Source organism: Mustela nivalis (genome assembly GCF_964662115.1).
Source record: "Mustela nivalis genome assembly, chromosome: 9".
Lineage (NCBI taxonomy): Eukaryota > Metazoa > Chordata > Mammalia > Carnivora > Mustelidae > Mustela > Mustela nivalis.
Window position 1 is genome coordinate 68,395,574 of NC_139028.1, and position 17,270 is coordinate 68,412,843.

Below are 17,270 nucleotides of genomic sequence, written 5' to 3' on the forward strand. Positions count from 1 at the left end.
CCAGCAGGGCTGAAATGCAAGTGGAGACAAATCCTGCCCCAGGAACTGAAACCACCACTTCGGTCCACTGCATGCCCTCTTAAGCTTTGCTCCAGCCGCACCCCAGTGATCTGGCCCCCTTCTGGTCCCCTCTGGTGGGAACTTGATGCCCCACACAGGCTGCTCCACCTGCACAAAGAGCAAACAGTGAGCGTCAGTGTGTGGTGTGGGTGGGCGCTGCTTGGAGACAGGAGAGCCAGCCCCCTCCTTTCCTCTTGTGCCAGTGCTGGGCACACTCTGGAACCAAACCCCACCATCAGCCCAACCCTCCTCCGTTTATTCTAAGCAGTTCTCTCTGCTACCCAGGCTGCCCTCACACCCAAGTCAGACTCTTCCTCCCCGCAGCCCTTTTGCGCGCCAAGACTCCCCAAGGACAAATGCTGCCCGCCACCACCAGCCTCCCCACCCCGCCGTCCTTGCCCGTTCTGGAGGGTTCCTTGGGAGCTTTGGCTGGAAGCCTGGGTATTGGGCCCTGAGGTGGGAGGTGGAGGGTGTGGGGGCAGATGGAGGGGCTATTCCAGCCCCCTGGCGAGGAGATACAGGGAACTCTGTAGCGATAGTGTCGCGGTCACTGGAGCCACTGCGGCATGGTACAGAAACCCGCGGCTGATGCCACTCTGTTGAAAAGGCCACCTCCAGGTCCCCGACCCACCAGGGAAAAACGCTAGATCCCACGGCAGCCGCGCCCCACCCAAACCCTCTCACCCTCCTCCCCCCAACCCCGCCATCTCCCACCCTACCACCCCTCCATCCACACGTAACCCCCACCGCTGCCCTCGCCAACACACGCACATCGGCGCGTACACACACACAAATACATACACACACAGGCGCGCACACACACTCCCAAGAATTCCTCCGAACCGGGACGGTGGTGAAGGGGAGTGGGCGGGAAGGAGATCTCTAGGAGAAGACCGGAGACAGAGAGTAGGGAGGGGGCGAGCCTGAAGAACAGTCCTGGTGGGTGGGGGGAGTGTGGATGTCCTGAGCGTAGGAGGGGGGCGGAGAGTCACCTGGCGGGACCGAGGCAGACTAGCCTGGGAGGGAGGCGAGCCTAGGCGGGGCGAACGGAGGAGGAGCGGCGGGGCAGGGGCCAAGGTTGGGGGCGGGGACCAGGCGGGGCGGAAGCCTCCGCCCGAACCGCGGCGGGAGCAGGTGGAGCCGCAGCAGGAGCCCTCCCGGCCGAGCGGAGGGAGGCGGTGGCTGGGCCAGGGCCATGGAGCTGCTAAAGCTGAATCGGAGCGCGCAGGGGTCCGGAACCGGGCCGGGGGCTTCCCTGTGCCGCCCGGGGGGGGCCCTCCTCAACAGCAGCGGTGCGGGCAACCTCAGCTGCGAGCCCCCTCGCATCCGCGGAGCCGGGACACGAGGTGGGTGCCCCCCTAAACCCCCTCCACCAGCTCCTCCTTGCTGCACCCCACACTGATAGTGGCCCCCATTGCCTCCTCAAACGCCTACACCATCCCTTCATAGTACTCCCTCTCAGTCCCCAAACAGCTCCCCCGACACTTCTGCCCTCTCCCCCCGCCCCCGCCGCCACCCCAAGGCTCAAAAAAACTCCATCACAGCTTCACACCACCTGATAAGAGCCCCTTCACGCCCCGGTCTCCGGCCGCACCCAGAGCTACTGGTCACCCCCAAACACATAACACAGAGACTCCTTCTAGACACAGACGGTCAGGAAGCAAGGACCTCCTCTTCTTGCCTATCCTCCAGGTCTCTCTTCCTTTTAAATCCAGTTCCCAGAGCCACAATAGGGAAGGAAAGAAAGAAAAGAAGGCAAGACTGGGAAAAAAGAAGAGGGCTGGTTGAGAGAAGGAGCACTATGGAAGGCTTACATGGGAAGTTAGAGTTATAATCTCCAGTGTCCCCCACCCCAACCCCCAGCCTTCCCAGAAGAGATCTTCAAACCTGAGTTAGGCTGGACACTGGGGGCTGCTCCCTAGAGCTGCATGTCTCCATTTTACTCCTCCTCAAATCCTCCTGCCTCCCAAGGCTGGAATTCTAATCAAGCCACTGTCCCCTCTCTCTTTTTGTTTTCAAGTCCCTTCCAAGTCCCTTCTCCAACCTGCCTCTCCTGAGGTTTCTTCCTCTTAGAGCCTGACTTCGCCTTTGTCTCCTATCCCTTGAGCCACCACCTCCCCCCCACCCCCACTGCTTCCACTTACTCAGTCCCCAAAATGACTTTCCCTCCTCCCACAGGCCAACAGCCGCATTTTCTTGATAACCCAGCTCACTATAGATGTTTTCTCTTCCTGCACCTTTTCTTTCCTTAAATGTCTTCTGGATACCTACTGTTGTAGCTGGGCTAAATGCTGGGGACACAGGAATGAAAGAGACCCAGTCCAGACCCTCATCTGTCCATAGTCAAGTGCAAAGGGGAGACAAACCAGTGGGAAAATAATAGTCAGCATGAGAAGTCCCAGGAGAGCGTCTGAATTGTGGGCACCCAAGGAGATGGAATCCAAGAACTTCCTAGACGAGGGAGCCCAGGACCTGGGTCTTGAAGTAGGGAGTTCAGTAGGCAGAAAAGGAAGGAGGGGGATTCCAAGAGATGGAACAGTGCTGAGCATAAGGAAACTATTCCATGTTCAAGAAAGGAAAATGAGTATTTGAGTAAATACTTGAGTATTTACCCCCACAAAATAATGTATGTTTTCTCAGACTAGTTGTTACACACTCTCACTTAGATTCTTTCATTCGACAAATATTTATTGAACCAGAGTTAGTGCCAGGTACCAAAATGAACAGTTTCTATTTCATGGAGCTCACAGTTTAGTGGGAGAGACAGACAAGCAGGGAATTGCAGCACAAAGTGGGATTGTGCCTTAGGAAGGCTGTGGGAACAAAGAAAAGGAGTCCTAGCCTAGCCTAGCTTAGCCGTGGGAATCAAAGTTGGCCTCCTGAGGAATAACTGAATAAAAATAAAAAAGACGAGGGAGAGCCAGATACATGAAGGGGCCAGAATGGCCAAAAGCATTCTAAGCAGAGGAACAGTATGATGAAGCTCCCAAAGTTTAAATCGGTGGTACTTCCCTTCAGTGTGTCAGTTTCTGAGAGCCTGAAACACACACCATAAGAGAGGAAAAAGCAACACTCAGGATTAAGACCAGCCTAGAGGGTTTGCGAAGAGCTTCACAGACCTGGCTAAGCAGTGTGGATTTTTTTCTAAGATTTTATTTATTTATTTGAGAAAGCAAGCACAAGCTGGGTGGAGGGGCAGAGAGGGAGAAGTAGACTCCCCACTGAGCAGGAAGCCCCATGACTCAGGGGCTCTATCCCAGGACCCTGAAATCATGACCTAAGCCAAACACAGACGCTTAACCCTGAAAGCAATGGAGCCACCGAGGCACCCCAGGAGAGTAGATTTTTATCCTGAGGGCAATGGCAACTGCTGAAAGGGTCAGTAGTACAGCCTGAATAAGTTCTGTAGTAGAGAGGATGGATTGGAGTAGAAGACATGAAAGGTGGGTGTTGGGGAGACAGTTTAGAAGACTATTATACTACTATGGTGAAAGACGATGTGGGCTTAGACTAAGGTATTTGCAGTGGGGATGGAGAGAAGTGGGTGGATTTGAGAGACACTTCTGGAAGTGGAAACAACAGAACACGGTGATTCATTAGAAACGGAGAGGGAGGAAGAGGTCAAGGGATGACATCTCGGTCTCTGACTTGGACAATTGGATGGATGTTGGTGCTATATCATGAGAAAGAGAAGAAAGGGACAGAAACCAGGTTTGAAGGAGAAGATTATAAATTCAATTTGGAATCCACTGAGTTTAAATACTGGTAATATACCAAGGTAGGATTGGCCAGTGAGCTGTCAAATCTTATGGTCAGGAACTTAGGGGAGAGGTACCAGCTGGAAATATAGACCTGAAAGGTCTTTGCATAGAGGAGGTAATGGAAGGCATGGGAACAGATAAAGTCATACAAAGACTGTGCAGAATGAAAAGAAAAGGGGTCCTAGGACAGGATCCTGAAGAAGACCGATACTTAAAAACCAGTGAAGGAAGGAGAGCCCATGACGAAACCAACAGAGAAACAAGAAGACAAGGAAAAGACTTCAAACAAGATGGGATAAGTGATGTCAAATGCTGCTGCTATAAGTCAAATAAGGACAGAATAGCATCCTTCAGATCCAGTAACAAGGACCTCCTATCAAGGAGGCTTTATGGGTGTTAAGGTCTGGCTACAGTAGGTTGAAGTTTGGGACAGTGGGGTGGGGATTCTGAGAAGTGAACCAGGGTGTGTAGACAAAACTTTCCAAAAGTTTGATAGGGAGAGAGAGGCAAAGAAAAAAATAGGATAGTGCTAGAAATAGCATGGGGTTGAGGAATGGTGTATGGGGTGGGGGAGTTGTCTTTGGGTGTGTGTGTGTGTGTGTGTGTGTGTGTGCATGCACACACAGTAGAGGCAAGAGTCTTTTTTAAATGCCAAGAGAGAAGAAGACTGAAGGTACAGCTGAGAGCAGGGATAGTCAACAGAGCAGGGGACCCTGAGAAAGTATAACATGAAATGATTGAGAGCACAGGTGCAAGAATTGGCCTTGCTCATCTGGATGTTGTTACCCACAGAGTTAGTTGGCTGTTGCCCAAGCAGTCAGAAGTTACCCACAAAGACCATTAGCCTCTCAGTCAGATATTATGCCCACAGATGCTTGTTAGCCAGGCTTACTCCAGTGTTACCAGTAGAAATGTAGATTTTACTCACATTAGTCTTTTTTTTTTTTTTTTGGAGATATATTAGAGAGAGAGAGTACATGGGCACACGGGGTGGGGAGAAGCAGACTCCCGGCTGAGCAAGAAGCCCGGTGCAGGAATCGATCCCTGGACCATGGGACCATGACCTGAGCGGAAGGCAGACGTTCAGCTGATTAAGCCACCCAGGCGCCCCACCCACATTCGTCTTACCTGTTACCCACACAGACCTGAGTGCTAATGCTCACTGGGTGCTGCCCACTGAAAAAGAGATGTCACCCACAGTTCCTTGAACATTGCCCACGTTATTTAGATGTCACTCATCCACCAAACACACTTGCTTTCATTTTATCATCCACACATAGATATTGCCCGTGGTCCCCTAAACAACCTTTTCCAGGTACTACTTATAAAAATCACAGGCGTTACTCTCACGCATTCAGATATTATCCACAAAGACCCAAATGCTACCTGTGTTCGCTCAGGCGCTCAGCTACTGTACTCGGTCAAATTCGTATCTCAGCTAACATCTTAACGTGTTAACATCTCACATCCATTCGCACTTAATTATTGCCCACACATACTTGGATATTACTTCTGCTTACTCAGCTGCTACCGTCATCACTTGGATACTCCCCCATTCACATTCAGACCTCTGGATGTAATCCATGTTTCCTGAAGTTGTTATCTACAAAACGATATCTTATCCACAAACGTATCTACAGATACTACTCTCGTTCACTCAAATGTGACAACTGGCCTACACAACCACTGCTACAACCACAGCAGCACCTACACGAACATTGGAACCTATGTTACGACACTTGCTCAGATATTATCTAAACCTACATGTATCCCCCACTCAATCAGGCATTACCTACAGACACCTAGCTGTTACCCTTCTCACACCTTGTCCACAAAAATAGGTATTACTCTCACCCACCCAGGTATTATTATCTCAAAAACTAAACTGTTACCCAATTTACACTCTGATATTAACTACACATCCTTCCACATTATTTCTGCTCCCTCAGTTAGTACCCCATATGCCCAGCTATTATCTACAATCTACCGTGCTCCCACAGACACATAGGTATTACCTTGATGTCTGTGTTCCTAACATACCAGTGGAAGGCAGAATTCGAGGCATCAGCAGCTTCAGTGTCATTTCTTATAAAGTCCTGATTTTTGTTTTACGGCACATTATCTGGATTTTTGTGCTTATACTTCTCTGCCATCATCTGGACAGAACAAATGCAGATTCCCTAGACCCCAGAAGCAGAAATGAGCTGTCACGGTCTTCTGAGTTCTCTGGCTCAGCAGGACAATGCCCACAGGTCATATCTATAATATTAGATAATAGGCATGATATCTGGAAGGTGCCTCTCCCATTCTTCCACCTCTACCTTAAGTTGCCAGTTGTTGAAGCCACTGTGATCACTCCTATTCCACCACACAAATGCACAGGGATGCATAAATACAGACAGAAATACACACACAAGTCTTCCTTCCAATTGCTTTTTTGTGACTTTTGAGAAAACTATTAGACTTTTATTTATTTATGTATGTATGTATTTAAGTAGGTTCCATGCCCAGCATGGAGCCCAACACGGGGCTTGAACTCACCACACTAAGATCAAGACCTTAGCTAAAATCAAGAGTTGGATGCTTAACAGAATGAACCACCCAGGCATCCTACTAATAGACTATTTTTACAGTAGTTTCAAGTTTACAGGAAAACTGAATGGAAAGAACAAGGAGTTCTCTCTCTCACACACACACACACAATTTCCCCTATTTTTAATATTTATATTAAGGCAATACGTTTGTTATATTTGATAACCTAATATTGATATATTGGCAACTAAATTCCGCAGTGTACATTAGGGGTTCACTCTTTTTGTTATATATTCTATGGGTTTTTTAAAAAATATTTTATTTATTTGACAGAGAGAGATCACAAGTAGGCAGAGAGGCAGGCGGGGGGGGGGGGGGAGCAGGCTCCCCCGCTGAGCAGAGAGCCGGATGCAGGGCTCAATCCCAGGACCTTGGGATCATGACTTGAGCCAAAGGCAGAGACTTTAACTCACTTTGCTCCCCTATTCTATGGGTTTTAACAAATGTGTAATAACATCTAGCTACCATAGTACCATACAGAATAGTTTCACTGCTCTAAAAATCCTGTGCTCTACCTTTTTGCCCCTCCTTCCCCCTTCTAAGATTTCTTTTTCACTTCTCCTAATGGTTCAACAGCAAAGACTTGGAGAGATAGCGGTGGCTGGAAGGTGATAGCTGGGAATGCTCAGCAAAACCGCAAAGTGCTGGGCAGTTTTACTGGGACTCTAGTTTTCTGGAGACCCACGCAAATTGGGACCTTCATAAGGGTGGGCATAGTCTCATTTTTCTGCTCCACCAAGTTCAACGATACACATGGGACACATCAGTTGGATGAATGAATGAGAAAGGTGCTTTCTATACTTTAGAGTGCTGTACCAACTTGAGGTTTGGTTATTGATTCAAGAATTAGGAGCTGAAGGAGTGCCTGGGTGGCTCATTCATTTAAACGCCTGGCTCTTGATGTCAGCTGAGGTCGTGATCTCAGGGTCCTGGGATGAAGTGTGGGCTTTGGGCTCTATGCTCAGCAGGGAGTCTGCTTAAGGATTCTCTCTCTCCCTCTCCTTCTGTCTCGCCCCCTCTTCTTTCTTTCTCTCTCTCTCTCTCTCAAATAAATAAATTCTAAAAAAAGAAGAAGAAAGTAAGAGAAGAAAGAAAAATAAAGCAAGAACGATTTGAAAAGAGACATCCAGGGAAGGATCTGAGAAAGATGAAAGAACTAGAGAGAGTAAGGAAAGGGCTGGGTTGGGGGAAGAAGAGTGGACTGAGAAGAGACACAAAAAGTATGGGATAGACTACCAGCTCTTTTTTGGGTCCAAAGACCTCTCTGACAGAGCTCTCCCTCATAAATGTTCTTTATTTACACACACACACCCTTCAGATTTGCTACACATAAGCCCTCCTTGCAGAGAGGGTGACATGCGTCTCCAGAGAAACAGAGACAGAGACGAGAGGGCATGCTGGAGCTTTAGAGGCACAGAGGTGAAGCATGAATGGAGAAAGAAAGCAGGTGCATTTGTGTGGAAAGTGACAGTTTCATCCAAAATCCATTAGCCAGCATGTGTGAACACCTCCCATATGCAGAAAATATTACTCTAAGTGTCAGGGGTAGGCTGAAGAACAAGATGGGCCCTGCCCCCATCCTCAAGAAGCTCAGAATCCAGTGAGGGAGATAGAGAGTTAAACATAATACAGTGAGCAATGCCACACTGGAGTACACAGAGGCAGGAAGAGGCACTTAGATTGAGATTTGATTGGGAGGAGGCAGCATTATGAATGACAGAGGGGTGAGGAATTAGTAGGAGGCAGAGCATTTTAGAGATCTGGAGACTCAGCTCCCATTCCAATTCAGCACCTTACTACCTGTGTGATCTGAGCAAGTAATGTCACTGCTGGGTTCTGTTCAGGGATCTCTTGTAAACAGCGTGCACTGGATGCCTGAAACTATTTCTGAGTAAGTTGGTTATTGTTATGAAAACAGTTTAATTCAGAGCCTATGGCAAGAGTCAATGTATGGGGTTGCAGAAAGGGGGGGGGGGCTACCCCTCTGGGCCCTTCCTTCCCCACAACCTGAAAGGCTCTGTCTCTCCGCCCTCTCTCCCTTCCAGCTCTAGTCTCCCTCATGCTGAGGCCATGGGTTTGAATGACTGAGTCCAGTTTAACTCAATTAAATTTCATTTGGGTCTGCTTGGCTGTGATGAATCCATCCCCCAATAGACAATGACACAAATGAATGGGGTCAGCCCTCTGTCTAGCCCAACAACACCAGTGTCACCTCTGCGAGCTCCCACAGCACTTTGTATATTCTTCAACATCACTCCTTATCACACAGTGTGGCACTTAAATCTGTCTATATATCCAAGTCTCCCTCTAGATCATGGGCTTGCACATGGCAGGGAATTTGTCCCTAGGGCCTGCATAAAGGGAGTCCTCTGTTCCTGTTTGTTGAGTGAGAATGAATGTTTGGAGATCATTAAAATACAAGGCAGAAAAGAAAAAGCATTCTAATAGATACCTAAGGAACACGAATGGGTTAGAGGAAGGAGAGATTAACTCCAAATGAGGCATCTAGAAAGGCCTTACAGAAGAGGGGGCCATTCATCCGAGTCTTGAAGGGCAAGAGCGAATAGGAATTTACCAGATACAGAAAATGAGTTTGTGATGGGGGCTGGTGAAAGAACATTCCAGGCTGAGAAATCCATGTTAGCGAGGGAGGAAGTCATGAGTGTGCATGAAGCCTTCAAGAAACTGAGTCATCGGGTGGCTTAAGTGGGTGCTTTGCAAGAGGAGACGAGCGGAGGAAGAGGACAGTTCTCAGAGGATCTGGAAGACGTGCCAGAGGAATGCAGACAGTACAGAGCAGGTGAAGGGGTTTGATTTTTTTGTGTGTTTTTTGTTTGTTTGTTTTATTTTTAGACAATAAGGACATGCCCTGACCTGTGTTTCAAAAGGTGGTGGGTGGTCAACAGTGCCAAATGCTACAGGGAGATCAAGTAAAATAAACTGAGAAGAGACCTTTGGATTTGGCAGTTAAATCTTCATGATCTTGGGAAGAAGTGTCCAAATGGTTATGGAGGAGACAGATGGGGCACTGGACTGTAATGGACTGAGGGGTGAATGAGGAGATCCAGATAATCCTTTCAAGAAGTTGAGCTGTAAGGAGAAGGGAGATTTTGGAGCAAAGCTTGAGAAGCGACAAACTTTCTCAAGGAGGAGTCAAGTCAATTTCACTAAGCCTCAAGGGGTTAGAAGCCTGGAGGATTCAAGTTCCCTACCTACCGCGTGGGAGGAGGTGTTCCTGGGAGGTAGAGGGATCTAGCTGGGTAGCCCAGGTGGGGAATAAGTGGGCTTGGAGGGTCTGGCTGAGAGAGATCCAGACTTCCTACTGCCACTTCTCCCTTTTCCTACCCAGAACTGGAGCTGGCCATTAGGGTCACCCTTTATGCAGTGATCTTTCTGATGAGTGTTGGAGGAAATGTGCTCATCATCGTGGTCTTGGGACTGAGCCGCCGCCTGAGGACTGTCACCAACGCCTTCCTGCTCTCACTGGCAGTCAGCGACCTCCTGCTGGCTGTGGCTTGCATGCCCTTCACCCTCCTGCCCAATCTCATGGGCACGTTCATCTTTGGCACAGTCATCTGTAAGGCGGTTTCCTACCTCATGGGTAGGTGAGACAACCCCCTGCCCTCCCTTTCCTAAAGTCCTTGCCATACATAATGGGTCTTTCCCTGTGGGGATTGAGAAAATCACACTGGTTGAGTGTGTGATACAAGTTTCCTAAGTGACCCCTTCCTCTTCCCTTGTTTAGGGGTGTCTGTGAGTGTGTCCACACTGAGCCTCGTGGCCATCGCCCTGGAGCGATACAGTGCCATCTGCCGACCACTGCAGGCACGCGTGTGGCAGACGCGTTCCCACGCAGCTCGTGTGATTATAGCCACATGGATGCTCTCTGGACTGCTCATGGTGCCCTACCCAGTGTACACCGCGGTGCAGCCAGCAGGAGCCTCCCGTGTGCTGCAATGCGTGCATCGCTGGCCCAATGCACGTGTCCGCCAAACCTGGTGAGGGTGCTCATTACCTAATCCTGGGAATTCTCTTCTCCATCTCCATCAGCTGCTTACTACCGGTCCCCAGAATCCTCCTCCAATACTCCAATTACCTTTCCGCTCCCACCACCCTGATTCCCATTTGGCGCCACTCCCCAGTTCTCTAGCCCTTCCCGGCAGCACCCCCAAATCTTACTTCTACCCCAGGGACCTGCTCACCAGCCCTAGAAAGAATCCCTGGCTCTTACTTCATCGCTGATTCCACGTGGACAGATACCTGTGTGATGTGCTCTGTCTCCAGGTCGGTACTGCTGCTCCTGCTTCTGTTCTTCGTCCCAGGTGTGGTTATGGCTGTGGCCTACGGACTCATCTCCCGCGAGCTCTACTTAGGGCTTCGCTTTGATGAAGACAGTGACAATGAGAGCCAGAGCCGAGTCCGAAGCCAAGAAGGGCTGCGGAATGGGACGGGACCCGGTGCGTGAAATCCAGCCACCCAACCCCACCCCCATCCCCACCCCGCCCCTGGCCTTGGGAAGCAGCGGCGGGGCCTAGGTGGGGTGGAGCAGAATAGAGCCGGAGTAGGCAAAAAGGCTGGAACTAGGGGTCTGGTGGGGGTGGGGGTGGGGCTGGAGGTTGAGAGAACTCTGCCCGAGGCTCTGACCACCATCCTCTGTGCCCAGGTCCCGCCCACCCGACTGGGCGTTGCCGGCCGGGGAATGGGCTGCCTGGCGAGGACGGTGACGGCTGCTACGTGCAGCTTCCGCGCTCCCGGCACACCCTGGAGCTGTCCGCGCTGACCGCGCCCACTCCTGGGCCAGGATACGGCCCCCGGCCCTACCAGGCCAAGCTGTTGGCTAAGAAGCGCGTGGTGCGGATGCTGCTGGTGATTGTTGTGCTTTTTTTCCTGTGTTGGTTGCCACTGTACAGCGCCAACACGTGGCGTGCCTTCGACAGCTCTGGCGCACACCGCGCACTTTCAGGGGCGCCGATCTCTTTCATCCACTTGCTCAGCTACGCCTCAGCTTGTGTCAACCCCCTGGTCTACTGCTTCATGCACCGTCGCTTTCGCCAGGCCTGCCTTGAGACGTGTGCCCGCTGCTGCCCCAGGCCTCCACGCGCTCGTCCCAGGCCTCTTCCCGATGAGGACCCTCCCACCCCTTCCATTGCTTCCCTGTCCAGACTGAGCTACACCACCATCAGCACACTAGGGCCTGGCTGAGGCGCAGAGGAGGAGTGAAGGCTGAGGCGGGACACCCCCATTCCTACAAGCAGGGACCCATCCAGACACACAAGAGACACACACCCACTGAGACCCAAAAGCATGGACTAATCCCAGTGCTCCTGCACATGCACACACATGCACAGTTGGCTTACCTGACACAAACCAAACTCCCACACGGGAAATTAGGTACACTCTTGATCTGGGACTGAGCCCGGCACACACAAACATGGCACTGACCTTAGACATACACACACACAGCATCCCTAGCAATGGACTATCTGTACTTAGCGGAAACGCAGGGAGGCTGGCCTGCCTCTCATATACACACAGTAATGGCACTGATGCTTTAAGGCTCCGGAGCCCGGCACGGTACCAAGTCCTGAGATGCTCCAGGCCACCCTCACTTTGACCTCACAGTGCCCTTCCCCATTTCAGCACTGAAAATACCACCCAGCCTAATCTCACACCTCCTTGACCCAACAGGCTGTTCTGCACTGAAAAGTCCCTTCATTCCTTTCCAGTTCCATTCTATAGCCCTGCCCCCTCTTCCCTCACCCAAACTCTTTGAGAAATAAAAATGACTTGGCTTCCTCCTGAACTTTCTTTCTGGACTTTTTCTGGGGGGCAGATGAGGGGCACAGGGTTTTGTAAAATATTCCGTCAGGTCCCTCTTCCTGCTGCTCGATCCTGTGCATGACCACCTGCCAAGAAGCCCATGGTCTGAGGCTGGAGGGGGATGTGGGGATTTTCTCTGGGTCGTCATCCTGGACTCACCTAAATGCCAGTGTCATACACTGTAGCTGGGCGTAGGGGTTGCGGGAGGATACCCATGATATATGATATATATCCTAGCATATTCTCCTGAAGCTGTGCCACTGCAAAGATACTATATTAATAGATACTTACTCAAATTTAATTGACATGGTATGAGGAAACACGGTATAATAAGCCTCGGTTTATTCGATGTGTATTTGCAACACCAGGGTTCAGAGCACGATAGGTGTACAGAGGTTAAAGAGTCGGACATTTTTTATGCACTCTTCTCTGCGTCGGAATCTGGCTAAGCTTCTGCCTGTGGAAGCACCTTTACTGGCCAGCAACAAAGCAGGGAGTCGGATACTGGATCCAAACAGGAGGAATTCCAGAGCCTGGCCCCCTTTTGATTGTTAAGACTTATCCACCCCCAGAAAGAACCAAGAGACAGCAACATCATCCCTCCACACACACACACAATGACATGGAAGAACAGATGTCCTCACCAGAGAATATACATGATAATCAGAAATACAGTATGTTGGGAGGCTTTCTTGACACTTCGTCTTGTAACAGATGGGGAAACTGAGACTCAGAGCAGGAAAGAAAGCTGTTCAAGATCATACAATAAATTAGAACAAGGCAGGAAAAAATCGTACTGAAGTAGACACTGAGCTGGAGATGGGAAAGAAATCATCAGGAGGCAGACTTAAGTTTTGTGAGGCCTGGTGCTAATAAAACTGGGTGTCTTTTTTTTTTTTTTTTAAATGAAAAAGAATAGAAAATGCTAGGACACTGACCAGGGCCTTGGAAGGTGCCTGTGCAATGAGGAGCCCTGAGATTCAAGGCTCACTGACCTCACAGACAGTACCACCTCCAACTCCTCCCACTAACTAGGCTGGACAAAGGCGGGGTGGAGTGAAGGACAGGGAGAAAGGAGAGTGGTCTTCTGTTTACCAGTGCTGAGGCTGCTCCCATCCATCAGTTCTACAGGGCCCTGGGCTGTAAGAGGCAGGACGCAGGAAGAAAAGGAGGGAGAAAGCGTTCCAAGCTGTCAACGACAACAGTGGTGGTTAAAAATAGAATCCCAGCTGGTCTGACTTGCTGAAGGCAAGATATTGAGCCTTTCTCTCTCATGCCAACTTTTCCAGAGGGTGGAAATAGGGTTGCTCACAGGCTGTGCCACACTCGCAAGGAGATTGCCTTGATGATGCTGCTCTACTGTCAGCCCCTCCAGCAGGGGCCTGGGCTCCTGATGACCACCAGATGGCAGTGGGAAGCTCCATGGGGTAGGGCTCCAAGTCCAGCCTCAGCCTGGAGTGTGAGCTGAAGTCTTGTGGCCCAGGGCTAGCGTAGAACCTAGCACAAAAGCACGGCCTGAATAACATGATTTCACACATAGTATGGCCCTTTGGTCTACAGAATACTTACACACCCATCACCTCCATCTCCCCACCCCCACCCCAGGCCCTGTCTAGTGACCTGATGTGGAATCTCAGGGACTTCCCTTCCATTTTCTATCTCTTGAAATCTGTCAAACATTTCAGATCAATTTAATATCTATGTCTCTACAAAGTCCTTTTTGGTCATCCTCACAAAGCTTATCTGATCCTATAGTACTTACTGCTTTCTCTCTTTAGTCATTCATTTGTGCTCCTGCCTGGTTTCCGATACTGGGCTGGGAACAGCGTGATGTGGTGGGAAGATGACAGAGCCTGGGCTGGAAGGCAGGGGTGACAGAGGGGAGGATGGGAAATCTAGCACTTCTCGGGGCCATGTGACAGGCATCTTATATACACCAATTCACTTCATCCTCAGACCTCTCCTACAGAATATTTCTCTTAGACAGAAGAGGAGGGTGAAGCTGAGAAAGCTTAGTGGAGTTACATGAGGTCCTGCACTTGGAATGTGGGCAACACTGAGCGCGGGTGGTGCCTACCTCCAAAACCTTTGCTCTTCCCAGCCATGCTGTGTTGTCTTTGAAGCCTTAAAGACCTGGGTTCCAATGGGCCTGACCTGCCTTTCAAAAGTTGGGTGATTTTGTGCAAGTTCTCTCAGTGGCTCAGTCTCAGCTATTAACCAGGGATGATTACATTAACTTCTGTGATATGTGACTTACAGTAAGAAATATACAGTCTTCATCCCCTTTCCTGACACAGAGCTTCTAAAACCCATGGAATTTCCTAAGTGATGAAAGCCAAAAAGTGCCTGTTGACAAGTTAATGTGCTAACTTTGCCAAAGGTCCTAGGTCACTTTAAGAATGGGCTAGTTAGGGGCGCCTGGGTGGCTCAGTGGGTTAAAGCCTCTGCCTTCAGCTCAGGTCATGATCCTGGGGTCCTGAGATTGAGCCCCACATCGGACTCTCTGCTTGGCAAGGAGCCTGCTTCCCCTTCTCTCTCTGCCTGCCTCTCTGCCTACTTGTGATCTCTGTCGAATAAGTAAATAAAAACAAAAAAACAAACAAAAAAGAATGGGCTGGTTGCAGTGACATATCTGACATGGGTTAGTCTCCAAAATCTATAAAGAACTTACCAAACTCAACACCCCAAAAATAAATAATCCAGTTAAGAAATAGGCAGAACATAGTATCCAAAATCTATAAAGAACTTATCAAACTCAACACCCAAAGAATGATCCAATCAAAAAATGGGCAGAGGACACGAACAGACATTTCTGCAGAGAAGACATCCAAATGGCCAACAGACACATGAAAAAGATGATGCTCAGCATCACTAGGCATCAAGGAAATACAAATCAAAACCACAATGAGTTACCACCTCGCACCGGTCAGAATGGCTAAAATTAAGAAGTCAGGAAACAACAGGTGTTGGCAAGGATGCAGAGAAAAAGGCATGCTCCTACACTGTTAACAGGAATGCAAGCTGGTGCAGCCACTCTGGAAAACAGTATGGAGGTTCCTCAAAAAGTTGAAAATAGAGCTACCCTATGACCCAACAATTGCACTTCTGGGTATTTACCCTAAAGATACAAATATAGTGATCCATGAGGGTATGTGCATGCACCCCAATGTTTATAGCAGCAATGTCCACAATAACCAAACTGTGGAAAGAGCCATAATTTCCATCAACAGACGAATGGATAAAGAAGATATGGTACATATATACAATAGAATATTATGCAGCCATTAAAAAGTTGACAAAATCATTCCATTTGCAATGACATGGATGGAACTAGAGGCTATTATGTTAAGTGAAATACATTAATCAGAGAAAGATAAATATCATAGGATCTCACTGATATGAGGAATTTGAGAAACAAGACAAAGGATCATAGGGGAAGGGAGGGAAAAATGAAACAAGATGAAACCAGAGAGGGAGGCAAACCATAAGAGACTCAATCTCAGGAAACAAACTGAGGATTGCTGGAGGAGAAGGCAGTGGGAGGGATGGGGTGGCTAGGTGATGAACACTGGGGTACGTGCTATGATGAGTGCTGTGAATTGTATAAGATTGATGAATCACAGACCTGTACCCCTGAAAAAAATAATACGTTATATGTTAATCTAAAAAAATTAAAAAACTAAAAATAAGAGCCAGAACACATAAAGACATTTTTCCAAAGAAGACATACAGATGGCCAACAGACACATGAAAATAAGTTCAATAGCACTCATCATCAGGGAAATACAAATCAAAACCACAATGAGGTAACACCTCACACCTGTCAGAACGGCTAAAATTAACAAGACAGGAAACAACAGATGTTGGTGAGGATACGGAGAAAGAGAAACCCTCTTATGCTGTTGGTGGGAATGCAAGCTGGCACAGCCACTCTAGAAAACAGTATGGAGGTTCCTCAAAAAATTAAAAACAGAACTACCCTATGATCCAGCAATGCATTACTAGGTATTTATCCAAAGAATACAAAATTCTGATTTGAAGGGGCACCCTGATGTTTATAGCAGTATTATCAACAAAGGTTAAATTATAGAAAAAGCCCAAATGTTCATCAATTGATGAATGGATAAAGAAGTGGTACACACACACACACACACAATATATATACATATATATGTATATATATACACATACACACATATATACATGTATATATATTTATGTGTATATATACATATGTGTATATATGTGTATGTATATATCTGTAACAGAATATTACTCAGCCACCAAAAAGAATAAAATCTTTATAGAGGGCACGGATTGCATGGAGCACTGGGTGTGGTGAAAAAATAATGAATACTGTTTTTCTGAAAATAAATAAATAAATTTAATAAAAAAAAAAAGAGTAAAATCTTGCCATTGTAATGATGTAGATAGAACTAGAGGGTATTATGCTAAGTTAAATAAGTCAGTCAGATAAAGACCAACCATATGATTTCATTCATATGTGGAATTTAAGAAACAAAACAGATGAACATAGGGGAAGGAGAAAAAAAGAGAGAGAGAGGGAAGCTAACCACAGGAGACTCTTAACTAGAAAACAGAACCAATGGAGGGAGGTGGGTGGGGGATGGGCTAAATGGGTGAGGAGCATGAAGGAGGGCACTTGTGCTGAGCACTGGGTGTATGTAAGTGATGAATATGTAAGTGATGAATCACTAAATTCTACACCTAAAACCAATTTTACCATGTATGTTAACTAACTAGAAGTTAAAACATGGGGGGGAAAAAAAAGATTGGACTGGTTGCCAAAAGAACCAATCAGGTGATTGGGGGTTAGAATTTTCAGTCCTACTCTCTGAGCTTCAAGGAGGGGAGGTAGGCTGGAAATTCAGTTCCAGCACCAGTGGTCAATGGATTAATCAATTATGCCTACATAATGAGGTCTCTGTAAAAATCAAAGGACAAGCTTTGGACAGCTCCCAGGTTGGTGAACACATGGGAGATTGGGGAGGGTGGCATGGAAGACTTGGAGATGAT

General features: G+C 48.3%; 1 protein-coding gene across 2 annotated transcripts; it reads left to right on the top strand.

The window, feature by feature from the left end:
• Positions 1-1,134: 1,134 nt before the first annotated feature.
• Positions 1,135-12,216, top strand: CCKBR (cholecystokinin B receptor). 2 transcript variants are annotated; one of them, XM_082749103.1, is made up of 5 exons: positions 1,140-1,406; positions 9,763-10,014; positions 10,159-10,411; positions 10,698-10,870; positions 11,077-12,216. In XM_082749103.1, the coding sequence occupies exons 1-5, from the start codon at positions 1,256-1,258 to the stop codon at positions 11,613-11,615; spliced, it is 1,368 nt and encodes a 455-aa protein (XP_082605229.1). In that variant the 5' UTR covers positions 1,140-1,255; the 3' UTR covers positions 11,616-12,216. The 2 variants fall into 2 exon arrangements, with proteins under 2 accessions (XP_082605230.1, XP_082605229.1); XM_082749104.1 differs by lacking the exon at positions 9,763-10,014 and having other exon boundaries at positions 1,135-1,406.
• Positions 12,217-17,270: the final 5,054 nt, after the last annotated feature.